General features: G+C 39.5%; 2 protein-coding genes across 12 annotated transcripts in view; one reads left to right on the top strand and one right to left on the bottom strand.

Moving 5' to 3' along the window:
• The first annotated feature begins 293 nt into the window (after positions 1-293).
• fhl1a (four and a half LIM domains 1a) lies at positions 294-13,765 on the top strand. 2 transcript variants are annotated; one of them, XM_066648610.1, is made up of 6 exons: positions 294-391; positions 10,107-10,288; positions 10,886-11,063; positions 11,560-11,729; positions 12,180-12,366; positions 12,976-13,763. In XM_066648610.1, the coding sequence occupies exons 2-6, from the start codon at positions 10,133-10,135 to the stop codon at positions 13,128-13,130; spliced, it is 846 nt and encodes a 281-aa protein (XP_066504707.1). In that variant the 5' UTR covers positions 294-391; positions 10,107-10,132; the 3' UTR covers positions 13,131-13,763. The 2 variants fall into 2 exon arrangements, with proteins under 2 accessions (XP_066504707.1, XP_066504706.1); XM_066648609.1 differs by lacking the exon at positions 294-391 and adding an exon at positions 6,469-6,560 and having other exon boundaries at positions 12,976-13,765.
• Positions 13,766-13,979: 214 nt separating this feature from the next.
• Positions 13,980-27,874, bottom strand: part of map7d3 (MAP7 domain containing 3) — a 29,787-nt gene continuing 15,892 nt past the window's right edge. For 4 of the 10 annotated variants that reach the window (XM_066648599.1, XM_066648605.1, XM_066648602.1 and 1 more), the window contains 12 exons: positions 26,413-26,538; positions 24,310-24,449; positions 22,212-22,351; positions 20,437-20,678; positions 19,410-19,545; positions 18,491-18,671; positions 18,298-18,402; positions 17,958-18,011; positions 17,766-17,838; positions 17,492-17,663; positions 17,050-17,346; positions 13,980-16,826 (listed from right to left, as the gene is read on the bottom strand). In XM_066648599.1, coding sequence (XP_066504696.1) covers position 16,826; positions 17,050-17,346; positions 17,492-17,663; positions 17,766-17,838; positions 17,958-18,011; positions 18,298-18,402; positions 18,491-18,671; positions 19,410-19,545; positions 20,437-20,678; positions 22,212-22,351; positions 24,310-24,449; positions 26,413-26,538 — 1,667 coding nt within the window. In that variant the 3' untranslated portion in view covers positions 13,980-16,825. The remainder of the gene's footprint in view (positions 16,827-17,049; positions 17,347-17,491; positions 17,664-17,765; positions 17,839-17,957; positions 18,012-18,297; positions 18,403-18,490; positions 18,672-19,409; positions 19,546-20,436; positions 20,679-22,211; positions 22,352-24,309; positions 24,450-26,412; positions 26,539-27,874) is intronic. The other 6 variants (XM_066648603.1, XM_066648607.1, XM_066648608.1 and 3 more) reach the window with 4 other exon arrangements.

Raw genomic sequence — 27,874 nt, 5'->3', positions numbered from 1 at the left:
ACAAGGGGGCACAATCGGGCTTGGCCTCAATTACAGTGTTCTTGTTTCAGCAAACATAATTTGTCATTAAAGCTTTATTTTTTACCTAAGAAAGTCTTATGAGGTTGAAGCTTCTGGGAAGTAGCTTTTATAGCCTAGATGTTGAGATTTATTCACATGTAATTGCTATAGTGTATATTAGCAGAGAGGGAGTAAATTCCTGTCTGAAATCATTGTTGATGTGAGCTAAGAGGAGTTGGATCACATCCTGCTCTGTGTGTGTGTGTGTGTGTGTGTTTTTTTTTCCTCTCACAGGCTTTTTAAGAGCTGTAGCGACGCTTGAGACACAAACTCTAAGCATATGCTACACCAGACTTCTGCAACAGCTGTGACAGTCATTCTTGGCTTTTCGGTAAGTTTTTAAATATTACTTTCCTCAGTGTTAAGTTACTAGTTTGTTCATTTATACATAATACATACTCATTTTTGTGAAATATTTTGCTAATTTGTGCATATCTTAAAACCTTGGTATAAAATGAATAAGATATAAATAAAAATGAGCATAAACAAGCCTTTCAAGCATATTTGAAGTGTTATCTGTTTAGACGACTGGTTCCTATCATCACTGGTGTGAACAATTCAAACTGGGTACATTTCTTTAAAGTATTTCAGACCAAAACATCTATGTTCTGAATGACTTTGATTACGTCTTGATTACATTTTAAATAACACCTTGGAAATTTTTTTAAATTCCCCCCATTAAATTCAGAAAGGTGCCTGTATTATCACTGAACAGTGTCATTAAATGAATCAGTTTTATATCTGTCTTAAATCGTTGTGATATATTCAGTACAGGGATGAAATAAAGATACAGCTCAGTGACTACAATTACAAAGGTTTATAAAAGTTTACAATGGTTATTAATCTGTCTGTAAACACATAAAAGTAATTAGTAATAATTTATAACACTTATATGTAAAGGGTATCAGTGATCTGTTGTTTGCCAAATAGTGCACCTACATCCATCTGCGCTGTTACACCTCAGATCTTGCCAGATACTGACCTTACTTCGTCTTCTCCATCAGTCAACACTAACAATGTCAGCTTCGGCACATATTTGTTAAAACGTTTAACCATTCACTCACCAAGTTTAATCAATTAACCACTGATAGAATGTCTTTTTTAGACACTGATGATAATGTGGTCTTCACTTATACTTTACCAAGAAATTTTCAGTAATTGCTGTTGCCCTTTATATCTCTAAATGATTTTATGACTAAATTATTATTAATGAATTTTAATGTTTACAGCCTAATTACTAATCACTTAATAAACAAATTGTAAACCATTTATAAATGTATTCTTATTATAATGTGTTACCTGTGATTTTATAACAGAGAAGATACTTAAAGAATAGTCTTTCAGAAAATATCCTGTTATTCTCCATTAAAGTGCCAGTGGGTAAACATAGAAAAGACAATATTCCTGAAAACGTCACGACATGAAGTTGATACACATTAATTAAAACACTAATACATGTAGAGTGTGTGAACATGAGAACTAATTTACATAGTGTACATGCTAAGATGGGCGGCACAGTGGCGCAGCAGGTTAGTGTCGCAGTCACACAGCTCCAGGGGCCTGGAGGTTGTGGGTTCGATCCCCGCTCCGGGTGACTGTCTGTGAGGAGTTGGTGTGTTCTCCCTGTGTCTGTGTGGGTTTCCTCCGGGTGCTCCGGTTTCCTCCCACAGTCCAAAAACACACGTTGGTAGGTGGATTGGCGACTCAAAAGTGTCCGTAGGTGTGAGTGTGTGAGTGAGTGTGTGTTGCCCTGTGAAGGACTGGCGCCCCCTCCAGGGTGTATACCTGCCTTGCACCCAATGATTCCAGGTAGGCTCTGGACCCACGGTAACCCTGAATTGGATAAGCGGTTACAGATAATGAATGAATGAATGAAAGATGCTAAGATGCAAAAAGGCCCTCCCAAAATCACACCATACATGAGTCCTCACATCATAGACGTCACAACAAATTTAAGGCTTTCACCAACACTGTGTCAGGGTCAGAAATATTATTACAAATGTTATAACCAAATAATTTTCAGTGTGCTGCAGATTTGAAAAGCAGTGTTCAGATTACCAAAGTAAGTAGGAAGAGTAAATCGGTACTGTGTAGCACTGTGTTTTTCTTGAAATATGTAAAAACGCATAACTGGTTTTAGTCTACACCTCTGAGTAAAACAGTATAGATATTAATATTTAATATAACAGCAAAACTATTAAATATTATATGCAATGTATTTCAACTTTAGTGGGCAGTGTAAAGAATTTAGCTTCATGTATATAATGACATTTTATATCTATAAATGAGAACAATACCTTTCATTATACCTTTCATTATAGGGTGTTCACGCAGATGTGATGTTATCAAAAGTCAGGTTACTGATAACGTTATGTAGAACCCATTAGGATCACAATGGATTTTATCCTTCAACCCTGGAAAGTTTAGCCAAAGCAATGAGTTACTTCTTCCCTAGCCACCTGTAAACACCTGGAGGTTGTGCTGTAACAATGGCATCATGTCATTGGCAGATCTACCATGTCTTTTATCTCTGTGTTCCCTGAGCAGTGGACTATACTTTGCTTTGCTCAGATACCTGCCTGTCATATTTGCTGAGTCACACACTTGTCGAGTTGACTAGTACACTAGTGAACCTTCTCCTTGTGGAGTAGTCATCCCAGCAAATTATCCGTTGCAGAAATATTCATGATGTGGTAAGTGCTGTCGCCATATAAGGCCTGAACAAGGTGACTGATGGTGATCCTGGCTGAACTGATTGAGAGTTTTTTGGATCACAAATTGTGTAATTAATCACTGAATAGTCCTAAAGCAGCTGGACTTCCTCAGTCTCACAGAGTGCTTTCCTGCATCCCACTAGAGGGGGCGTCTGAGGCTGAAACAAAAGCGTCCGCCCCCCAGCACTGGAGGTCCTAATTAGGCAATGTGCTGCTGAGCACATTGTAGAGGTCCTTGTTGTGACATTCTGTCCACTGGGAGCAGCACTGTATGCTTGGTTCTAGCCTTTTTTTTTTGCCTTTCTCTTTTATTACTGTTTATCTCCATCTGTCTGGACACACGCCACAGTGCAGAACTTATAAAACTGAACAGTTCCCTTTAATATTTTGTGACTAACCAGACATTAAATCTGTCATTGACTCTAACCATCACTTTTGCAGAGAGCACTAGTCCAATCTGCTGACACACCCCTCTCAGTAAAAACAGACTGCTCTGATCTCCAGCCAGTGAACACCTTTTCCAGTCACTGTGCCAATGTGTGAGGGTGAACTGAGTGGAAAAGCACAGAGACTGTCCGTCCATGAATCTGTCAGACAATCAGGGTATTTACCTCACAAAGAAATGTCCCTTATATTGAAGAAATAATTTATTTATATATACATTTATATTCACATCACCTTTTACTAAAACATTAGGGAACTCCTCATGTAAAGCTTAATAGGTGCTGATGGTAATATATTGATGTGTAATATATTGTTCATGGGCAGTGCTGACACTGTCAAAATATATACTTTCATTAACAGTACTAATGCACCATGTTTATTTTCATATAATTTGCATACAGTGTAAAGTACAGCAGGCGTTTATTTTTTAGATGAGTATGACAATCCGTGCATGTAATCTGCTTGCACAGATCAATTCTTCTGTGGCCCTCAATGATACCCTGCTGCTGAGCATAGGGTTAAAGCTTAGCATAGGCATGCTAGTGGATCTGGTTTACTCACTTTTTATGGCAACCCCAGACTTCCTGCCTCTCTGTGAGGGACACCTTTTACCTCACATACTTCAGAGAGGAGATCACTCCCATAGCACAGGCCTCTGCAGATGGGCCAGAGTTTGGCATCAGCCCCATATGGCTAACCAAGCTAGATGTCCTTGATTACTTTGATCAGGTTGTCAAAGCAAAGAGGAGCTCAAAGCCTGTGCAGTAGGCCTTCATCCAAGCTCTCCATCAGTCAGCTGTTTGAAGATGTGCTCTAAGCACCACACTGACTGGAGCTATTACAAGCACAAAACACACTGATCTTCAAAGAGCGCCAGTGTGTATTCGTTTTCACTTCCTTGCTCTAATGTGTGTTAGCGTTGGCATATCTTACAGATCCCTGAACCCACCTGGACCCTGGTCAGGGGGAAGTGGTTATAGAAGTTAACGTTCAGTTTCATAATCAATCAATAATTTTCTGAAAAGATATTCTTGTTATTTCTCTAGTATGGCAATTGTTTTTTTTTATTATATTATATTTTATTTCTTTTTTGCTGTGAACAATGTTGACCTTGAAGGTCAGTGACTGTGGTGAATAGGTTGCAGATGGTTGTGACAGATTTCGAGGGGGGTGGGGTGGGCTAGATAACAGAAGAGTGGGTCAGTGTTTGGGGATGGTGCCAGTGGGAGTGAACAGGGCTATTTTTGGTGTTCAGAAGACAGGGTCTCAGCAGAAGACAGGTGGGAAACCAGAAAGCACTTCCACTTCTATTGTCTACCCCAGTCACAGATAGATATCTCATATCTCATAGATACCTTCATCGTCTGACAACCTAATGACCCACTCAGGACAAAGTCAACATTCCTTTCATAAATATTATGGACATGAATATGGAAAATGGTTCCAATGCTAACATACATCCACCAACAGGCGAGTGTTTTTGGCACATTTACCACTTTCTGCCAAACTATTGCAAAGGTCCTGACCTGGATTGTTTCCCTAGAATCCATTTTTAAAGCAAACTATTTTGAAATTCAAATGATTTAATTATTAGAATTTCAGTGCTTTTCATCACTATATGTCCACAATAACAGAAAGGTGTGAATAACACAAACATTATGAAATTCCAAGATTTCACTAGAGAGACACCTGCTCAGTCATTAACAACTATGTGTAGCTTAATCCATTGGCAGACTCTAATATAAACAAATGTGTAGTGTGTTTGTAATGTACTCAAAATCCTTTGTTATCCATGTCTAGTCCCAAGTGTGATAGAGTTAATGGAACACATGGAAAACTCATTAGTGTAGGGGAAAAATGCAGTAAAGACAATAATCACTGGCTCCATCATTCACTGGCTTTATAGTGTGGTTTTAGAGTTGTTTTCCATTCTGATTACTTTTCCTGTTGAATGTATCTGTTCTGTTGGACATACCGGTGGTCATTTTATGTTCACAGTAAAAATTCTAAATTTGTAGATGTCCAGTGTGGCTGCCGTACATTAATTTGTGTATACTCTTACTGCAGCCTGTTCTTGGCTTCACTCCTTTCAAGGAAATCATTCCCACAAAGCCTGGAGAAGTGTTTAACACTGACAAATGAGGTGGCTCCATTTTTGTTCCTTTAATCACACACTTACTCTTGAGCAAGAATTTTAGCCGGGACATACTTGGCAATCAACATCACCAAATTTAAAATGTGACTAGTGTTTGAGCTTGTACAGCACTGAGCATTATTAAAGCCTCTGCAGGCCTGCTCTGAGTACCGAAACAAAGGCTCTCAAATGCCACTCGCTATTGAAACAGCCTAAAACCGAAAGACGCCAACCCAAACTTGATGCTATACGTTTCTGTCATGCTGCGTTAGTAACCTCAAACCTGTCCTGCCATTATGGCTCTGTTTCAGCAGTTTATTGTTGAGCTTCTAACCAGTGGATGTGAATCAAAGCTGTAAATCATTTTGCTTAAACAGACGGCATAAACTAAAGGTGAGTACTGCTCTATTAATGGAAAGATGAAACGCGGTCAGACCGTGCTTAGATTTAGAAGCCAGTACATGAAAGCATAAATGGCCATAGAAGTGACATCTCCCACATTTGCTCATCACTCTCCAGCAAAACAGAACAGTTTAGATAAATGGTAAACACCTACACATTAAGCACATTTATGCTATTAGTCGTAGAGCTCAAACCTCTTTTGTAAACAGCCAAACCAGCAAAACGATCAAGTGTACTGGGTAGTGTAAGCACGTCCAAACAGCTCTGCTAGATGAAAGAAACACAGTTCTGACAAAGGCCTCTGACTCATCCTCAGTAATTACTACATCACTCAACCCTCTCATCCATTTCAGCTCAGCCCACAAATGTCAAACCTGCAAATGTCAAGAAGATGCTGTCCTGCATCTAGATCCCAGCTCAGACCTACTGGAATTCCTCTATTCTCTGCTCTGATGTCACAACCAAGGAATTCACTCTCTAACCCTCTGTACCCTCCACCCCCCAAACCTTTCAGGCCACTTTTTCCAAACATGGTTTGAGCAGATGGTGGTTTGGTGACGATAAAGGAAGGTCCAGGCATGGTTCTTTGGGGTCTGTGTAGTATTGGGGGTAATAGGGGCAGAGAGTGGGATATCAAGGCTAATTGGGTGAGGGTGTGGTTTTGAATGTGCATATATACTGTATTCACTGAAGTGTGCACTAAAGTACCCTACCTCTCTGTGGATACTTTTGTTTGCTCCTGGCATCCTTCTTCTTCATCCAAAATCTCTTCTAGAAACCAGTCATGGCTTTCTACAGACACTCAGGTAAAGGTGTGGGAGGAGGGGAACCAGTTGGAGAACCAAATGTCTATTTTGTGTCTTAAAATTGTGGCCCTGTGTGATATGGGCCTTGAAATTGTTTTTCATTACCGGTTTATTAATTGATCAACTTACACGTTATGGTAGTGGTGTTGGAACACATTGGCGAGGTCTTTTTAGGTCTTTTTTTTTTTTTTAATGAGCCTTAAAAACAAATAATTTTTAATTCCTAACCACACTTTCAGCTGATCTTTTTTAGAAGTGTGTAAATGAAGTGTGTGAATGTGCAAACTCCTTTAATCTGGCATTTTAGGGAATATTTTTTGTGCTTTAAATATTTTAGCTACTTGTGGTTCACTGCAATAAATTTGAATTTGATTAATAAAACCAACCTTGAAAAGTGAACAGAATTTTTTTTTTTTTTTTTAAGTTCACTCATAAACCCCTTTTATCAAGCAATGTATTTTATAAATGATTTCCTATGGCTGCTAAGCGACATAATTTTATATTTTACTGTGCTAAAGTCGTGAAGGCACTGAATTTTATTATTATGTTTGATAATTATTATAATGATTTATTTTCTCGTGTCGTTATATAAATGATTATTTTAGACGTGTTGTGAGATATTGTTAGGAATAAAATTTATTCCAGATATTCTCCTTGATTCTGTGGATACTTTAAATCAATGGCACACTTGATTTAACAAAATTAAGTATTTATTTACTGGTAAAACTAGGTGCTGGATGATAACCTCAGACAACACTGGAATTCCATGAGGAGAAACTTGGACAGGATTAACCCAAACACATTAACAAACAGAATAACATACTTGCTGTAGCAATGTTATTCTTCATTATTATTCTAGTTTTATTCTTACTGCTCAGATAAATAGCTGTTTATATCTCGTTTTCACAGCTGCCTAAGACATTTGCACAGTACTGTGTGTGTGTATATATATATATATATATATATATATATATATATATATATATATATATATATATATATATATATATATATATATATATATATATATATATATTGATAGGTGGCTGTTCCTGGCCTGGCTGACTCACTTGACTCTTATCTAGACCTTTTCACCACGGTCATGATGGCCCCTCTGCGGCAAAAGGAACCTTGGCATAGTGCACCAAAAGGATTATCCTCGGGGCAGCTGTGTGATACAGTGTGGATGCTCTAAGGCTTAATGCTCTCATACTAGGCAGGTCACAGAGATGTTGAAATTCACATTCCACAGCACAAACATTGCCTTCTCCTAGGTGATGAGAAACCAGTATTTTGGAGCTTCAGATGAGGATATAACTGAGGGGAGGATATTTACAGTGGGCATCCATTCTACCCTGAGTTATTTAATATAAAAATAAAAAAAACCTCATGCCACATCAATCCTCATAAAACCTATGTGAGCTCCTATTTGAATTCCATGCTCTGTTTTGCTCTAGAAAGAGAAAGCTTTCAGTTTCTATTACATTTGTCCGCAGCATGTAAAAAGCCTTCAGCCGTCAACCCAAATCTCACTTAGACACTGTAGTAATGTCTGAGAGAAAGTATGTAATATACGATTATACGGTTAAATACAATCATATTTTTGTGATCGTGATCATGTCAATGCAAATCTTTAGAAATGGGATGATCTTAGATTTTGAGAAAATGCTGATCAACCAGTGATCTCTTATATATTTAAAGGCATTTTCTGAAACCAGCATTGCATTCGCCTACTTCTTTGGTCCTTCTTCTATTAGTTTTTGTAGTTTCATATTCTTACTCAGGCCTCTAACATTTAGAAATCTGGAGCATGATACGTTCTTTTTGATACCATCAAAGGAATGTTAATGAGTGGAATTATGGTGGAAGAGTCTGTTTACATTGAGGCCAGTAGTAAGTTGTTGACAGAGGGATACATCAACTGGGCAAACCAAATGTGTCCTTCTAAAAATATAAAGGCCAATTTTGATGGCCAAAGAATGCAGCTCTGGCTACTAGCTTTAACAGGCATGAATGTGAACAGTAGTCTAGAGGATTTGATTGTGAGAGACTGTGTTAGAGTCCCTTCACACACTTCCCTTTGGCAGTTTGGCATGCTGTTGCTAGGCTATATGTGATTACTCTCACACAGAAGCAGTGCGGCTGTGATCAGAATCATTCATCCTCCAAGTTTTGTCTTTCAGCCTCAAGGGCACAGCTATAAGCGAAACTCTGAGTCACCAGCCCAGCTATAAAGCATCATAGTGTTTGTATTTTTTACACAGGTTCAGTACAACCACAGCAAGAACCTGGAGTTGAAATGATTCATGTTCTTGAAACATCTTGAAATTATTAGGGCTGCGTTATATTTTTATGAGGTGTGAGATTTAATGATGATGTGATAAAATAAAATAAAATAAAATAAGAAAACTGTACCAGACCTGAGATAATTCAGAAAATATTTTATCTATAAACTATATTGCCCTCTTGTGGTGAGTCTTATGTTGGCAGTATATACCATCGATATTTTTATAGGCCTGCTGATGTGCAAAGAACAGCTTATTTAACTATAATCCAGTTGTAGTCATTACATTTTAAAGTAAAAAAAAAACACAACAGTTGATGCTTTTAAAAACAGATACCAAGGATATTAGGAACAAAGCGTGAGGTGCTGAGTGAACTCTCACAAATTCATTCATTCATTGTCTGTAACCCTTATCCAGTTCAGGGTCGTGGTGGGTCCAAAACCTACCTGGAATCAAGGCGGGAATACACCCCGGAGCGGGCGCCAGTCCTTCACAGGGCAACACAGACACACACATTCACTCACACCTACGGACACTTTTGAGTCGCCAATCCACCTACCAACGTGTGTTTTTGGACTGTGGGAGGAAACCGGAGCACCTGGAGGAAACCCACACAGACACAGAGAGAACACACCACACTCCTCACAGACAGTCACCCGGAGGAAACCCACACAGACACAGGGAGAACACACCACACTCCTCACAGACAGTCACCCGGAGGAAACCCACACAGACACAGGGAGAACACACCACACTCCTCACAGACAGTCACCCGGAGGAAACCCACACAGACACAGGGAGAACACACCACACTCCTCACAGACAGTCACCCGGAGGAAACCCACACAGACACAGGGAGAACACACACCACACTCCTCACAGACAGTCGCCCGGAGGAAACCCACACAGACACAGGGAGAACACACCACACTCCTCACAGACAGTCACCCGGAGGAAACCGACGCAGACACAGAGAGAACACACCACACTCCTCCCAGACAGTCACCCGGAGGAAACCCACGCAGACACAGAGAGAACACACCACACTCCTCACAGACAGTCACCCGGAGGAAACCCACGCAGACACAGAGAGAACACACCACACTCCTCACAAATACTTGAATATAATAAAGTATAAGTATTATTTCAAAACATTGTTAAATACATGGAACAGAGCCCCTGGCCTACCCAGTCCAATATTTACACACAGGTACAGAATTTAAGAATGATTCTGCAATGTGTCACTGCTCTTGTCTTCCAGGTCCTCGCAGCTACCTAAGCTCCACCATGACGGAGCGCTTCGACTGTTTCTACTGCAGAGACAACCTGCAGGGCAAGAAGTATGTGAAGAAAGATGATAAGAACGTGTGTCCTCGATGCTTCGACAAGATCTGTGCCAACACCTGTACAGAGTGTCGTCGCCCAATCGGAGTTGACGCCAAGGTAGAAATAACTTTCTATTAATAAAAATAAAATAATAAAAAAGCACTATATAAGAATTGAGTATAATGTATGATTATTATTATTATTAAATATTGAATAAGCAGTTGATCAAAAACTGTTGGCCACATAGTTGACCGGCCTATTTTTAGTGAACTTTTCCAGTATTAAAAATGCCATTATTCAATGTTCGGCACATTCTGACGGGATAAGTTAGGGGAACCAGACGTCCTCTTTTACCCGGACATGTCCTCTTTTTTAGACTTCAAAACATGTCCGGGCGGATTTTCACAAACATCCGGGATTTTGTTTTTCTAGAGCTTACATAGAACTTCGAGAAGTTTCCTTCACAAACTAGTCCCGCCCTCCCCTACTCCGATTGGTTCGCTTAAGTGAAAAGGGGGCGTGGTGAAGTAGCCTAAAATCTTCTGATTGGACGGTCCGACTGTAGAGCTACCGTTATTGGTGGATAGCCTTCTCTGTAAACATTTAATTGGTCACTCTGCACGTCAGTAGTCGCCCCCCTCCCGGAGACGTGTCCTCTTTTTCACAGATCTCAGATCTGGTCACCCTAGATAAGTGCTCTTGCTGTTTTTTCAGGAGCTGACCCACAAGACCCGTCACTGGCATGAAGACTGCTTCCGCTGTGCCAAGTGCTACAAGGCATTGGCCAATGAGCCTTTTGCGGCTCGAGACGATGGGAAAATCATGTGTGGGAAGTGTGGAGCCAAGGAGGACTCCGCTCGCTGCCAGGGCTGCTACAAAGTCATCATGCCCGGTGTGTGATCCGCTCCGTCTAGTAACACTTAGATACTGAGTACTACATACTAAACAGCTGAGTTTCCCAAAAACATCTAAGAACAAAGACAATTCTAAAGTGGTAGAGCGACTATCACACTGAACACTCTCTCCCTGTTGAGATGATCTTAGCACTAATACGTTTTTGGGGACACTGGGCCCACATTACAGCGATAGTTATAGGCCTTGTCCCAGTTCTCAGCATTTGCCTTAAAGCCCTCTTTGAAGTGTACACTTACATGACATTGCAAAAGGGAAAAGGGAGTAAATGGGTTCAAGGCATGAGAAGCAAGGAAAGACAGCTGACACAGCTCACGCTTTTTAACTGTTGTACTTGTTGTAAGTTAAATGGTGTCCTTTCACTTCAGCATTTTCTGGAAGAAAACAATCATGAGATTCCTGTTTTTTATTAAAGCAATATCTGTTCAATGAAAGGACTTTTTTTAATGACTGCTTTTAAACTCTACATTCCTCAGGGGATAAAAATGTGGAGTACAAGCATAAAGTCTGGCATGAGCAGTGCTTCATCTGCTTTGAGTGCAAACAGCCCATCACCTCTCAGAGCTTCCTGACCAAGGGAGATGACTTCTACTGTGGCCCCTGCCATGAGAAGAAATTTGCCAAGCACTGTGCCCGCTGCAAGGAGGTGACTGCTGTGGGAAACAAGCGCACGCACACACACACACACACCTTACCCATTATATAACAATATTAAACACTGCAATTATGTTTTATATTTATCAAATTAACCATTTGGTATTAACCAAGTTGCACAACCAATTATTAAAAAATATATTACTATCCATCTATTAAATTTAATACAGATTAATTTCCTTTCAAGTCTTTTTGCTTCATGTTAAAATCTTCTGATCCAGATAATCACAAACACTTAGTAACGTTGAGTTCTGGTGGGTTAGTAGTAAAGAATCCCATGTTCTTTATACTTAAATAATAAATTGATGAGTTTTGGAAATTTATATAGTATAGTATCCTTGTATAGTAGTAAATCATATGTTGTTACTGTGAAGTACATAGGCTAGAATTATGTACTTTTAATCATATATTCTTTAACAATGTTTGACCAACCTTTCTCCAGGCCATTACCTCCGGTGGGATCAACTATCAGGACAAGCCTTACCACTCCGAGTGCTTTGTGTGCCACACCTGCAAGAAACCCCTGAGTGGTGCTCGCTTCACTGCCCATGAGGATGACTTCTATTGTGTGGACTGCTACAAGACTTCCGTAGCCAAGAAGTGTTCTGGATGTCAGAATCCCATCACCGGTAAATATTTAGCAGCAGGTAGGTGTCGCAGTCACACAGCTCCAGGGGCCTGGAGGTTGTGGGTTCGATTCCCGCTCCGGGTGACTGTCTGTGAGGAGTTGGTGTGTTCTCCCCGTGTCCGCGTGGGGTGCTCCGGAGGATCCCACAGTCCAAAAAACACACGTTGGTAGGTGGATTGGCGACTCAAAAGTGAATGTGTGTGTGTGTGAGTGAGTGTGTGAATGTGTGTGTGTCTGTGTTGCTCTGTGAAGGACTGGCGCCCCCTCCAAGGTGTGTTCCCCCCTTGCGCCCAATGATTCCAGGTAGACTCTGGACCCACTGCGACCCTGAATTGGATAAGCGCTTACAGATAATGAATGAATGAACATTGAGATGGGTGTTTTTGCATTTCACATTAATTATACATAAAATATAAAAATGATAATGTGCTGACACAGTGCCAAAGATGTAACATTCTGTGGCACCCCTGCTCTATGGGATATAAACTGATTAATCAGAGAATACAGTGCAATTTAATTCATCTCATTGGAGTTGCATTTTAATAAAAATAGGTTGTTGCTTTCCAGTAGTACAATGTTCTGAGCATACTTGTCTACTCCGATCTTTTAGGGTTTGGCAGAGGGACCAACGTGGTAAACTACGAGGACAAAACCTGGCATGAGTACTGCTTCAACTGCAAGAAGTGCTCTCTGTCCCTGGCCCACAAGCGCTTTGTCATCAATGGAGAGCACATCTACTGCACCGACTGTGCCAAAAAGCTGTAAGGGCCAGAGATGACGTCTATGCTTATTTTATTTCAGAAGAATGTTCAGAAAAAGAACGAGTCACAGAATTAGAACACTCCAAATCAGATCACTGTGGCTAATAGCTTCTATTCATTTTTGGTATGCATTAGTATTTTTGCCTGTTACTTTAAAAAGTGTGGTCAAGAAACATACTAGATCCATTAACTCATCGAGGCAAATAGGTGATGAGCAGCATCAATATTTTTATAAGCAGAAAATAGTTAATGGCATGAAATTTGTATAATAAATTACATTTTATCAGCAGTTTAACAGCAACAGATGCTTCTGGTGGTCAGAGATAATACAATTACAACAATAATAATAATAAAACCTTATAAATCTAGCTTAAGTTTGAAATGTGTGAAATCCAATTTAACGTACTGGAAACATTTCTTGTCTTGATACTTTTTTTTTTTAAAAAGGTCAATAGTTTCTTTGTGAAAATGTACTTGGCTTGGTTCACATAACATGTATAATCTTTCTGAAATTACAACTGTGTGTGGCCTACATTGAGCAGGGAAACCTTGGCATGTCAACATATACTGTAACCACTGCATTTTGAGTGAAGTAAAAATGACAAATTTCAAACGTTTGCCTAAATGATTTATCTGAACACAAGAGCACGTAACTTGATACACTGTGACCCTGAAATTGACATATAGCAAAAAGAAAAGATGAGAAAAGACAACTAAAAACACTAGGTTAACAAACTGCATTTATTTCTACTGTCTTGCGAAACTTTATTTTAACAGTTACTTCAATACACGTTGGATGTATTCACAAATATAATTTGTAGTCAGGGATATTTCAATATGCCTGACTGAAGGGAGAGACAAACAAAAATAGATCCTTGGTCAAGTAAAATGATTGTCATGGCCAAAGTATCCACGTTTAGTTATTAATATAGGAAAATAAATATATAGCCTATTTTAATCTAAGGCACCTTCCTATTCTACCAGCATTGTGAGTACAGTAATAAGAGATCAGCTCTGAAGCCCAAAATGTAAAGGTTTTAAAGAGAAGCAGCAAACCTGTCTGAAACAGTATGTGCTGACAGGCAACAAACACTCAACCAATCTACACTGACCAATAGCTGACTGCAGCAGCCACACCACAACTTAAAGCACTTAAAGGGTGTTTTTGCAAACAACGTGGTGTTAAGGAAGTGTTGCAGAAAAGACAAAATAGAGGATCTCCTTTACTTACTAAGCACAGGAACTCCTCACACTACTCTGTTAGTATTCTCTTGTTTGGTCGAATGGTGTACCAATGAAATTCCTTAGTTTGCGGTATCTAAAGCTTTACAGCGCTAGTGTCTTTTGTCCTGAAATAATATGGATTGATTTAAATGAATTTAAAAACAAGATATGATATATTTTCAATGTGTCTTCAAATTATTTAGTGGAAAAAAAGCAATTAATAGGTTATTTAGTTAATTTTCTATGCTCAGTTGCCTCTGACACATTTCTGAGTTATTCAGTGTACAGCAAAAACCAACAACCACACATCATAGTCCATGATCTTCTGGACCATCCTCTATTGGACATAAGCTTGTGAAGTTCAAGCTTTCGCTTAAAAGTATCCAGACTACAAGGAGTACTATCACACCGACAGAAGAACACCTCTACAAGGCCAATCCTGAGTAAACCCTCCTTTCGCATCCTGTTTAAACTCACTACCTTCATCTTCAAACAAAGTCCATACGCTTCATGTTATGTAATTAAATCAGTCTTACAGCAGCAATGAAGCATATTTTACCAGCAACTTGCATATGCCCTCTAGCGACATTCAGTTTTCATTCATTAGGTTCCACCACCAGAAAACACAAACCCAGACTCTAGAGTGACATCCAATAAGAACGATCGATCAAAGGCTGCAGAGTTGAGTCAAGTACAGACCGCACTTGATCTATGAGTGTTCTGATCAGGTAGATTCCTATTTGAAATCATATTCAGTAACAGCCCTGAGTCTCAAGTCTTGAATGTACCAGATGGAGACTCTCCAAACAGTTCCCTCTATACCCCATTCATAACAGCCTAATACTGATTATGTACATAATACTTACATATGTAGAAATGATTTTAAATATTTTAATATGGAGAAATTTAGTAGCACATTTGAAAAGTAATTCAAGCAGTTTTACAAGAAGATATAAAATTAGGTGTGGAGCATTGGACCACTGGATGGAATGAGTAGAAAAACAAGAAAAAGAGAATAACCAAGACAGAACTCAAACGGTAGTCCCAAAACCCATTTGAAACCAATGGACTCCTCAGGAAACTCAGGGCCTTCAAGAACACTTCCAGTCATTCAAGCTTTGAAAATGCACCAAATTACCTTTGACTAAACCTTAAGTGAACAACAAAATGTCTCATTTAAATGTGCGATGATCAAACAGAAATTACAGTAATTCTACTGTGCTTAAACTACTTGTCGTATTGATTCATGCCTACATCCAAAATTTATTGTACTGTAGTTCCAGGAAATTATATATATATATATATATATATAAACTAAGCATGTTTAACGCTTATGTACATGTAGAAGAAGAAAATGTCAAGAAATTAGGAAAACAATTATTCACCTGAAACCTATAACCTTGGTACTCCAACTACTGACAAGTGCTCACGAGAATATTTGCCTTGAGCTCCTTCATCCTTTAAAACCCAAAGGAATTGGCAAATCTTTTGGCTGAGTTTGAAATTCAGCTTTAAGTTTAAACCTTTTAAACCAGACCTTTTTTCCTGAAATATCTAGACCAAGATTAGCTATATACAAACTTTATACAAGGAATGCTTCACAACAGTGGGGAGGTCAAACAGTAACAGAGAGCCCGTTGGCTCTGGGTCATCACATTAGTTTTCAACAGAAAGTTGAGAACACAGGCAAGAAACTAAATGCAATCGGTGGATGCATTGTATTAAACAGTAACCTCAGCAAAGCACAGTGGAGTTTTAAGGAAATTTGTCTGGGGAAGTCAAAAACCACAGCAGTCTTTGGGTATCTGCACGAGCGGTCAGGCTAAATCTAGGACACATTCCAGGACCTTACTTTTAATTCAGTTTCAGATTTTAAACTGTCTGTCTGAGATGTCTGGAGGACATCTTTTACCTCTGACCACTACAGAATTGCTCTTTTCTGCCTGGACTGATAGATCTCATTCAATACATTGCCATGTTTTAAAGCAAACCTGTCTGCTTGGATCCACAAACTCACAGACTTAATATCTTTTCAGCGAGTTCATCAAAAATGGAAATGGAAATGTGTGGGGGGGTGGAAAGTTTGTGAAATTAACGTACAACGTGAACAAAAAGGGGTACAACAATATAATAAAATAATCAAATAAATGAATAAATTACAAAGGGATTGCCCCACAAAAAACACCACCACAAAAAAAGGAAAAAAAAATTGTAAAAAACTGACAAGACAAAAACAGCTAGAACTGAGGCAGAGAATATAAGTAACAAGCACACTGAAAAAATACATTTTCCCTGAAGCATATTTTGTTTTCTTTTCTTAATATTTTTGATCCACCTTATTCTCTGAGGTACAGAGGCTTTTCTCTGTGGCTCGGAGTTTCTCTGGCTGTCAAGAAGAGACTTTGGAACTCTACTGGACATGCGTCATGGAGTGCAATTAGCAACTGGCCCTGAGCAAAGATGTCAACTCACATTTCTGAAAGAGAACAGGGAAAAGGTGAAACGAGAGAGAGAGAGGGGGGCAAACAATTACTGTATACAATTACTAGATAAAGGTTTTTATACTTTTACTTTCATGTAGAACAATACATATAATTTGATGTCAATTAATCAACTAATATATTTAAATATATATATAACTATATATTCAAGTAAATAAAAATACATGTTAAAAGCTGTATAATAGCTTAACATTTTACCAGATATTGGGCAATTCCTCACCAGATAGGGCTTCAATGGGCTGATGTGGATGGAGGGAGTTCACAGGTGCTGACTTGTCTTCAAAGGCCACTCTGGGACAGCCTTGTCCCCCATCACAGTCTATTAGGGCCTGATTACATACCTCGGGCTCCAAGAGCGGCCTGCCTTTAGGGTGAACCCCCAGATCTATGTACTCTTCAAAGCCCCAAGGCCCTGCTTTCCCATTCAGCCCAAGCTTAGCGTTCTCATTCACAAACTCTGAGCCCTCCACCAGACGTGTCTTTGAACAGGAATTACTGAGAAGACATGGACAACTGAAGCTTTAATATTACAGGTGATGTATAGCAGATGTGTTCAACAAATTATGTATAAGATTATAGAACATCATGTCAACATGTAGGGAAAAAAACGTGAGGGTTCGTAGATATTTTTCTTCTGTACCTAATGGCAGGTGGCTCTGCTGCATTGTTGTTTTCCTTATCATCTACTTCAGCATGCTCATTTACACTGCCAAGGGGATCTTCTCGCTCAACAGAACTCTCCTGTGAGGACTGCATATCTGTTTGGTCCTTCACCTCTGGAGTTGTCTCCAATATTTCTGAGTCTTCTTCCCCTTAAATTCATAAGTGCCCCCCCCCCAAAAAAAATTAATAAACAAAATAAATAAATATATCACAATTTCATAAGGTACAGATGTATATTTAATGATACAGACCCTCATCTACACAGTTTATCTGGTCAGTAGTCTCTTCATCAATCTCATCTGGAATGCTTTTGTCATCATTGCCCTGGACATAAGTGGGTCACACAAACGCAATGAAAAATCCAAAGCAGTCAGGGCAATGCCAAGATAGCTACAATGAATACTGAATACTCTATAAATTGTGCTGCACTCAAGTTGCCTTGCCTTGAAATCTAGTTGGTCCGTTTTTCTGGTTCTTTTCATAATTTCTTCAATTCTCTGCAATCAGAGAGAGAAAGAGAGAGAGAGATAATTTTTTAAAATAAAAAAAGTCCCAAGTAACTAAATGTATACATGCTTAAAACGTTTTAAGTAAAATCTGTTTGTTACTTGATATCTATGCATATGTATGACTGTATACTGGCGGGACGGATAGCATCACCACAATGGAATTTGGGGAATAGATCATTTTGATACCTTGTAATAATCAATAAAAGTTTTAAAAAAAGAAAAAAAAAAACTTTGTGGGGGGGTGGACGAATGGACAGACAGATTAAAAACGTACCTTCTTCCTCTCCATGCGCTCCTGCTGATTCTGCTGCATGATGCGTTCTCTCTCTTGACGCTGTTTCTCAGCTTCTTCTTGGGCCTTTGCTTCTGCAATCTCACGCTGCAATTGGACACGCACTTAGTCAGTCACTCAGTCGACCGATTAATAAGTCTCTCTACATTTATAGAACACTTGGATTCTGAGTCACCTCTTTCTGTAGTTCAGCTTGTTTCTTCTGCTCCTCCAGTTCCAACCTCTGCTTTTCCTCCTCTGCTTTACGAGCCTGTTCCTCCTCTTCTATCTTCCTCTCCTCTGCCCGAAGCTTCTCTTCCTCCAAGCGCCTCACTCTCTCCTCCTCAGCTAGCCGCTTCTGCTCCTCTTTTTTTAGCCTGCAAGAAAGAACTCTAACTAAAACAGAGCTGAAATAGAGATTTACACTTCTCCTTTTAATTGTTTAATAGGTTCTCCATGCAACTGCTCTTGTTTTTTGCCTATATTAAACCATGCCTATGTTAAACCATGAAACCATTAAACCAGAAAGGACCAGATGCTTAAGCACAGTGTTTATAAATATAATTATCCGCATGAACTACAGGGATTAAAGCAAAAAATATCTTCTGACTGATATTTTTCCACAGATACAGGTTTTCAGGTAAAGAATGCAGAGGCAGTGTGTACACACCCTGAACCCTCAGCACCTGCTAAACAATGCAAATTATGATATTTCTATATCGTGTCGGACATAACCACATTTGCTGTTCTTCACAGCAGCCATTAATTTTTAAAAAGCCTTTAACCTACACTGGATTCAAATAATTGAGTACCAATTATGTTTTAAGGGAAGAATAGGAACAGATTATCTTTTGTTTGCCTGTATATGATTTTAATTCTGTTTTTAATCTATGAAAGGTGCAGTGGATATGACTCCAGAATTACCCCCCCCCCCCTCATTTTCATTTTGCATTGAACAATGAATAACTCAGTGCAGTTTTCCATGAAGATAACTGGAAGGTATTTTGGAAATGCAGACATCTGGATTTGTTTGAGTTTGATGCTGAATTATGGTTTGAAGTTGATGAACTACTGGTGGACCTTAACGGTTCAAATGGATCTGGCTTTATACTCACCTCTCCTCTTCCTCTTTCTGGACCCTGAGCTGTTCCTCTCTCTCTTTCTGCTCGCGAGCCAGACGCCGGTTCTCTGCCAAGATTTTAGCAGCTTCTGCAGCAGAATTTGTGCCAGACACTCCTTTTGAGCTGAGATCTGAAAACGAACCCATACACAGTAAAGTCACTTTAACAAGCAAACTGATGCACATGATTTCAGACTGACAGTTTGTGACCGTCTGTCACCAAGCTGCATGCGAAAGTTCCAGCAGAGGGCGCAGGGTGCTTGCTCTGATTTTAAAGGAAAAGGGAATTGAACCCGGTGATCCTGGCTCTGCTTGACCTTGCTGGTACAATACTCCAAGACATGTTCTTTGTGTTGGTTTAATGTACCGAAAATACAATGTGAACGAAAAACATGTTTAAACATTTAAAATGGACAGTTCTGCAAACCAAGAAAATCCCAGGTATTCTGAAGGTGAAAGATATAAAAGATTTCAAGGAGACTTCAAAGAGATTTCAAAAACTGCATGTATCATAAAAAAAGCGATTTTCAAATTTAGTACTTGGGATGGGCCCAACTATTTGATTTTTAAATAAACAGTTTTGTAAATTAATTAGTTAATTAGAATGATCAATTTTAAGCAAAATGTTTTTTGGGTTATGTTATTTATTCATTCTCAATTAAGTACTGTATATTTGAAATAAAAATATAAAACATGTCTGAACTTAATACAACTCGACATAGCCCTTGACAGAGTTTCTAATCTGTTAAGCAGAAAAAAAAAAAAAAAACCTGACTAGCTCAGTTAGCTAGTAAACAGTTCTTTGCAGCTTTGCTCCTTACACGTGGGGAATAAACCCCCCCCTAAAAATATTAATGCTGATTAAAGTGATAAATCAATTACCACCAAAGTGGCTGTGCCCAATAGGGACTCAACTTACAAAAAAAAGGGTTGCTGAGCAGGGTGTTCTCATGACTGGAATGGAGAAGTGCTGTATACTACATAGTAATAAAATGGGATGAATGTGCACGGTCAGTTCTCACCATCTTTGGGCTTGGTGCTAGGGGTTGTGCTGGCATTGCTGGTGTCTTGCAGTTGAGGTGTAAAAGGCACCACAGGGGACATGTCTTTTGGCTTAGATTCCCTCTTTCGCAGAAGAGGAGGACCAGTCGGGGTGAGTGCAGGCTTCTGTATGGGTGGAGGTTTAGAGGTAGTGTTGGGCTGAGGTGATGGAGGCCGCTGTTTAACTCCACTGGGGGAGGGAGGCCGCTGGCGGGGACTAACCCTAAATTAGTAAAAGAATAATAAGGCACAGGAAGAAACTTTAAGGTTGATTCTCATATCATCAAATTCCAGAACATTTGGGATGCTGTGTAAATAATTTAAACCCTGTATTTAATTGAAAATATTAATAAGACAGTATATCAAATGTTGTAAATTTGATGTTTATTAAAAAATATGTGCCCCATTTTAATCTGATGCCAGCAACATGTTACAAAAAAGTTGGGATGGAGCAATAAATGACTGGTAAAGTACTGTAATGCTACAACAATCCAAATTAGGTTTGTTTGCAATAGGTCAGTGACAATTGTATGGTGTTTTTATGTATTTATTTATTTATTTATTTTTTTAAATACAGCATCTCAGGGAGGCTACATTTTACAGATGTAGAGTTGAGGACGGGTTCACCATTCTGTAAAAAAAACTATACAGGACTAGTCTCACATTGCCACTCTCTAGGGAGTGTCTGGTGCCAAGAACTGCCTACTGCTGCAGGAAAAGCAATTTGACTGGCATGCGAAAGGACCAATCACAAGTCTGCAATTTTGGCACCAGACTTGGGCCAATAAGCCAGTACAAAATGATACACAGAGGTGTTTATATGTGGATGAAGATAGCCAATCAGAATGAATCCTGACAGTGAGGCCATGTTAGTTCACTGAAATATCAGATCCTACTTGCGGGCGGAGCGTCTGAGACTAACACAGGGCAAATAGAACAACAATTAAAAGAATAACCCTTCTCATGTTAAAATAATAAAGAACTTGAAGATTTTAATCATCATCTACAGTACATAATATCTTAAAAACATGCTGCCAGCCAGGCATTTTTCTTTCCAGGTAAGGCCTTGCTTATTTAAGAAAGACATTCTGCATCATGGCTCCTTAGTACAAGAGTATAGGTTCTAGACTACACTGACACCCATTGAAAATGATTGGTGCACTATGAAATGCAAACTTTTAAACAGACACTGAGCTGTTGAGCAAATGAATCCCTATTAACAACCAAGAACACCAAAACATTTAACTGTAAAAATGTTGGTCTCCTAAGCTCCAAACATTTACATAGTATTGTTAAATGTGCCCCTGTACCAACTTTTTGGGAACATGTTGCCAGCATCAAATTCAAAAGGGGCAAACAAATTTCAAATAACAATATTTCACTTTTTAATATCTTCAAAGATACCTTGTGAAAAAAAGAAATCCAGAAATTATTTCCTATAAAAATCTATGAGTGATTTAAAGAACAGTCATTTCTGTGTGGCTATGCCCCTTCCCCTTCATGAGCACTTTACTCTGGTAGGCTACAGTTAAATGCATATGTTTTAACACACATGAGTACATATTACTGCAATACTCTTTCAAATGTTATCAAACAAATTAACTTCAAAATACACACACATTTTTAAAGAAAACCTTTACATTTTACACCCTTACAAAGGGCAGAGAACATTGATTGGTATAAACAGATGACACTTTGTTTGCAACCTAGCTATGTCCAAGCAGTAGAGCCAAAATATATCCTGTTAGGCTCTTACTTGGCTGCTCCAGGGGAGGGAGCTCTCTTGATGGCACTAGAGGCAGAGGGGCCTGGGGATGGAGAGCGATGACGACTGGGGATGGTGGAAGGTGAAGGAGGACGTTTCCCTCCTGGTGAAGTGAAGCGCTTCTCAGCTTTCTGCTTATGTATGCAGACACACAGACAAAAACAAAAAGAAACAGAGACAAAGGAGACAAGATCAGAAAAGATATCTGGATAGACCTTGGGGAAAAAGAATACTTAAATAATGCATAGATATTCAGCCTTGTATAATTGCTCCCCAAACAGGTATTTCAGTGCAAGATTCCCCAATGATGACTCAAAAGGTATAAACAAAGCTCTTGTTGTTACAATTAATAATAGGACACTAATTTATACAAACAACTGCCTCTTCATGTGTGAGTGTACAATATGTTTTTATACTACAGAGCTAATGTGCTGTTAGAGTGCAAAGTCATTCAAATGGCAGTGGCAAAATAGACCACCATAGACCAGATTTAACTTCTGTGTAATCACTGACACAGACAGGTTTCTAACGTGTCTCGTCAACTATGATGCTAGGCACGTCCTGGGGCAATTCACTCATGCAATCATACCTGTGGGCATTTCTGCATAGCCGCTGGGAGGAAACACATGCAGACACTGGGAAAACACGCCAAACCCCTCAGAAAGTGACCTGAGGTGGAGTTTGAATCCCACAACCCTAGGACCCTGAAACGGTTTGACAGTGATGCTGCATCTGTATCACTTTGTCGCCTGCACATGTATATACTTTAAATCAAGCAAAAGTGATCATTCCATTTTCACGTCTATGACTTCCACTGCTAGTCTCTCTAGAGAAAGGCACATACAGAGTCAGTGTTTATTAGAAGTATGGAAAGAGTGTCAATTAGACAAGTGTCAGACTGAATCAGTGAAACAGCCATTTCTTAGGGCTACAGAGATAATTTCACTTCCACTTCATCATAGGCCATCTCTCTGTAACTACTGTAACCATTATAAGAGCAAGCAGTCATGGAATTGACTTGGCAGGAGAAATTGTGTCACGCTAACCTCAGGAAAGCCAAGGATTCCTTTTGTTATTTTGAAAGTGAGAGACCACGTAAATCTGGCCATACACTCAATATTTTTTTGCTTAATGTGATTTAGAACACTTTACCTGAGCTATGCTGCACTGTGTGTGTGTTGATCCCAGAGTGTCATGCATATTAAAAAGCAGAACGTGACTTAAGCTTCTGTATGAGATAATGAGATACAGAAAGGACAGCATCACTGATTAGCGTCACAGCTAAATGACCTGTCTACTTTGCAAAGCAAATCAAAGTGGATGTGGGCACATAAAAGTCGGCTATCAGAGTTTATTATTTTAAGGTATTTCATTCCAAGCATGACTGAAGTTGATAAATCTCTTGGTTTTAATCAGTCTACTGCTTTAACCTCGTTCAGCATGAGATAACCTCAAACAGCTTTTTGTGCGTTTAAGCACACTTGGTCAATCCTATATTATCCTCATACACGTGGATCTAAGCTTAATATGGACTTAAGACATCACTTCTGTTAATTACTGTGGCCCATGTGATTATTTTATGATTAACAATAATAACTGAGCTGAAATGTGTATGGCAAATAGCCAACTATTTGAGTTGCAAAACGAGTGCTGTACATTATACAGACAAACAGTATTAGGCTAAAATATATAGTGTCAGTAAATTTTTTGCATGAAAGAGTATTTCAAAATTTCTCTAAAAGATTAGTTATAAATGACTTTAGAGAGTAAGCAAAAATATCAGAAATATGAAAATCGAATACCATTGGAATAACATTATTTACAATTAGAACATTTAAAGTGGGTTTTGCAGTGTTATTCGTAAAAAAGAACTGTCTGATCAGTATGTAGAAATATCTTATGTGTGAGGTATTCCTGTCTCCAAAGAAAGTATAAGCTCCAAGTGAAGTGAAAGCTATAATTCAGTTTGCAATTATTAATACAATGTTTTACTGCAGTATTATTTTTTTATTTATTACAAATTTACCACTACAGTATATCCACAAGGAAACTAATCCCATTTACATAGGGCTCAATACTGCCCACTCACCTGAGTCATGCTGGAAATGGCATCTGCTGAGGAGGAGTTAGTGGGGCCTTTCTGGCGGTCTGTACTGCGGCTGCGCAGGGGTCTGCTGGGGCTCGACTGCAGGGGGCTGGCTGACACTGAGCGAGGACACAGGTGAGACTCTGATAAAGGAAACAGTCAGGCGAGCACGGGGCAGGCGAAGTGGGGAGTTGAGGCCACGAGCAGGTCAGAAGGGTGAGTAAGGCAGAAGGGAAGAGGAAGGAACACAGGAAGGAAAGAGGATGGGGATGATAAAAGCACAAAACAGTTTGTCAGGTGTTAGATTACTACTGACTGGTGGAGGGGAGATTATTGATGATATAGGGTAAGCACTGATGGGCTTGGGAGGCTAAGAGGAGAGAGAGAGAGAGAGGAGTGCACTAGCATCCCAACGCACTCAGGTTATAAGCTGCAGCTGGACAAAACACACACTAGATATCCAACAGCAAAATCACCAAAGCAGAAGCCCTAGCTTGTAGCACCATTCACCATCTCAAAGACTCAACCACCTCCCACGGAGATAAGAAAAGTTGATAATCACAATATGGACAAGAATACACTTCTGCGTAAGGTTAGAAATCAGTGCATGTGGTTTTGAGGCATCACATCAGACAATTCACCTGCCACTGTAACTGTTTCTTTGGGAGACACTGTTTTGGGCAAAGTATCATTTCAGCATACATAGGACAAGAAACATAAATTTAGAGGGAATATCCACTTGCATTACTACCAGAGCAGACAGCTTGATTTGATCTGGAAACATATCTGTCATCACAGAAGTCCAGAGAACTGAGGTAAGCTGAGGTAAGGAGAGCAGGGCACATTCTAGGCACAAGAGCGGTGAAAGCAGGGATACCTCAGCTAAACCTCACTTATGTTAATTAACTCTGACAGTAAAGAACAAGAGATAAGCACCCAAATGAATCTGATCCATAAGCTGATGATTCATGTCATCTCTGTGACTATTTCAGGAGCCTGTGATGAAGTCCCAAAATCCTACTTATGTAATAATGATTACAATTACAAGTGGGGGAGTGGGTTACCCAAGCAAATGTATTTTACTTCATTTTCACTACAGTTTTAACAAATGGTGTACAACTTGTTAAGCTTTTCCTGCTCAGACACTATTGATACAAATGTTTTACCAGGTGTACCAGAACCCCCCCTACTAACCAAAGTAATTCTGAATAAGGGATGCGTGACCTGTGGGGGGCAGTGAGGTAGCTGCTCTATTAGGGATTAGAGGAACTACAGCAGCAAGTGGCAGCAACACTGTCCAAATCTCACACACAGCACTGCTTGGCTAATCAGCTTACAGTAGATCCCATCGCGTGCACTGAAAATTTGTCAAACACATACTCTCAACTGTTGCAGGAGATTCCACTGAGTGAGTGAGCGCAAACTGTACAAGTATTGCCATTATCACTGAACTGTAGGTGTTACTTTGCACTGCTGTAAACTGCACGGACTGTAATACTAATACCTGACTGTCCTACAAAAAAAACAATACAAAGGAAGGCATGTTTAGTATGTTTAGTATTCAAAATACCTTTGTCCTTGGGCAAGCACACTTTGCTTGCCTGTTCCATAATTCTTTACCTACCTCTCTATAAAGATTAAACAAAGTTTTTCTATTTTGGCATATCAGTCAAAAGCATGGAAAAGCATTTACATCACTTCACACATGCAAATATCTTGCAATGTTCCTGCATAAAATGGATATTTTTATTTTGTTCTCTTTGGTTGTGAAGCGAACGTAAAACAAACTAGTCAAGCTATATGCAAAAACATTAAAATAGGTCTCCTTTAAACCTTAGCTATGAGGCCAATGTGCCAACAAGGCTAAGAGGGAAATTGGATTCTTTGCCCAGCAACTGATTTTAAATTACATTAATTGTACTTTGAGGGCAGAATGTTGTCTGAAATGGAGTCCCCAAGCAAATTTCACCACTCTGCTTTAGCACACATCACAGAACACCACATGCCACCAACTGATTTTTATACACGGGGATGGGTCCAGTAGACTCAACCAAGCCCCACCCTGCTGTGTCTCTTTCTGTCTCTAGTCCTTTTTCTCTATGTTACCTGGGAGGTCTGCTCCTTCTGCTGAAAGGGCTGCCGCACTCTTGCTCCTAGCTAGAGAGGCCTGGGTGGGGGTGAGAAGACGGCTCAGGACACCGCTGTCCATGGGACTGGTCAAGGATCGACGTGCTACACACGCACACACAGCATGCCGACACCCAAAAAACAGAGCATACAAAAAGAAAAAAAAAAAAGAGAGAAAAAAAAGAGAGACAGGGGGTTTGAGGGACAAACATAAAAGTTGAGTGGTAGTGGAGGGGAAGTGGGGAGTGACTTAGAGGCAACCAAGAGATTTCAAAACAGCAAGGAAAGATTAACATGAGAACCAAAAGTGATTGTGCTTAAGTCTCAAACACCCAACGGTGCTAATGGAGCCAAGTTGAGCTTCAGGTGGCTAGAGGGATGAAAGGGACAATAAGGATACACATGGAGGCAAGCACTTGTGGCAGAATCCAAATGGCAAACGTGCAAGAGTTCTTTGAGAGCCAAGCATGAGTCAAAGGCTTAGCTTTGAACTTTAAATTAGGCTGTTTGAATACTTAAGAAAACTGATCATATCATATGTTGCTGGTAATGCTGTATCCATGAGCATCCATTGATGCAAACATTGTTGGATGGTATTCTGTGGGAGAGTTCTTTGTGATTAGCATGAGAATACTGGTCTTACAGTAGAGTCAAAGAACTCTTGCAGTCATGAGATTAAGGAGCCATGTCCCTTGAAGCTGTTTGGAGCTACAGTAACAACCCAAGAAAGAAAAACAGAAAATAAGGTGAAAGCGGATGGCTTTAGTTTGAAAGGTCTGTTTTTTTTTCCTCAGAATTCCTTAATTACAGGAGAACCGAGGGCTCTGCCTTCTTGCTATAGTAGGCATGCTGTGGTGTACTCACGTTATAGGTTTGCTGCAGGAGTTCTAATCAACGGGTTTTAAATTGAACTGTACTTAGTACTGTTTTAGAGAGCTGAAGGTAACTAGTGAGACATTAATGATGTGGTTGCAGAATGGCTCTTTTTAATAAGGAGATTCTACCTTAAGGTGACCAAAGAGAATAAAGAGATGTCCATTATCAATAAGAGCATGCTCAGTGAGAGTACCACCAAACTGGCCAAATTTACTGAGTACATATTATACATTGGGAATACATTTCCCCCAAAGGCACATAAAAGTTGCATTTTGCATGTCTCTCTCACACGCGCACGCATGTGCGCACACACACACACACAAAGCAGATAACATCATTCAGAGAAGAAAACATCATGGTGTTCACATAAACAACGACAACATTGTGTGAGCAGACAAAAGCTCCATTCCTCCAGCAGAGTCTCAGGGAGAATTATTTTGAGGAAAAGGAAAAATAAAAAATAAAATAAAATTTATGCCGTAAAAGGTTCTGGGGCTGAAGAACAGAAAAGTAAGCACAAAGCAAAATATATCCATAAGATTGTACACAAGCATAAAAGCATAAG

This window comes from Hoplias malabaricus, chromosome 17 (assembly GCF_029633855.1).
Source record: "Hoplias malabaricus isolate fHopMal1 chromosome 17, fHopMal1.hap1, whole genome shotgun sequence".
NCBI lineage: Eukaryota > Metazoa > Chordata > Actinopteri > Characiformes > Erythrinidae > Hoplias > Hoplias malabaricus.
The sequence above is the reverse complement of the archived record's forward strand: the minus strand, read 5'-3'. Positions and strand labels throughout refer to the sequence as shown.

Excerpts from the sequence above, each read along its gene's own strand:
- fhl1a (XM_066648609.1), top strand. The coding sequence starts at position 6,539 with ATGGCTTTCTACAGACACTCAG. Across the intron at positions 11,064-11,559 it reads CTACAAAGTCATCATGCCCG|GGGATAAAAATGTGGAGTAC; the intron begins GTGTGTGATCCG and ends TACATTCCTCAG. Across the intron at positions 11,730-12,179 it reads ACTGTGCCCGCTGCAAGGAG|GCCATTACCTCCGGTGGGAT; the intron begins GTGACTGCTGTG and ends ACCTTTCTCCAG.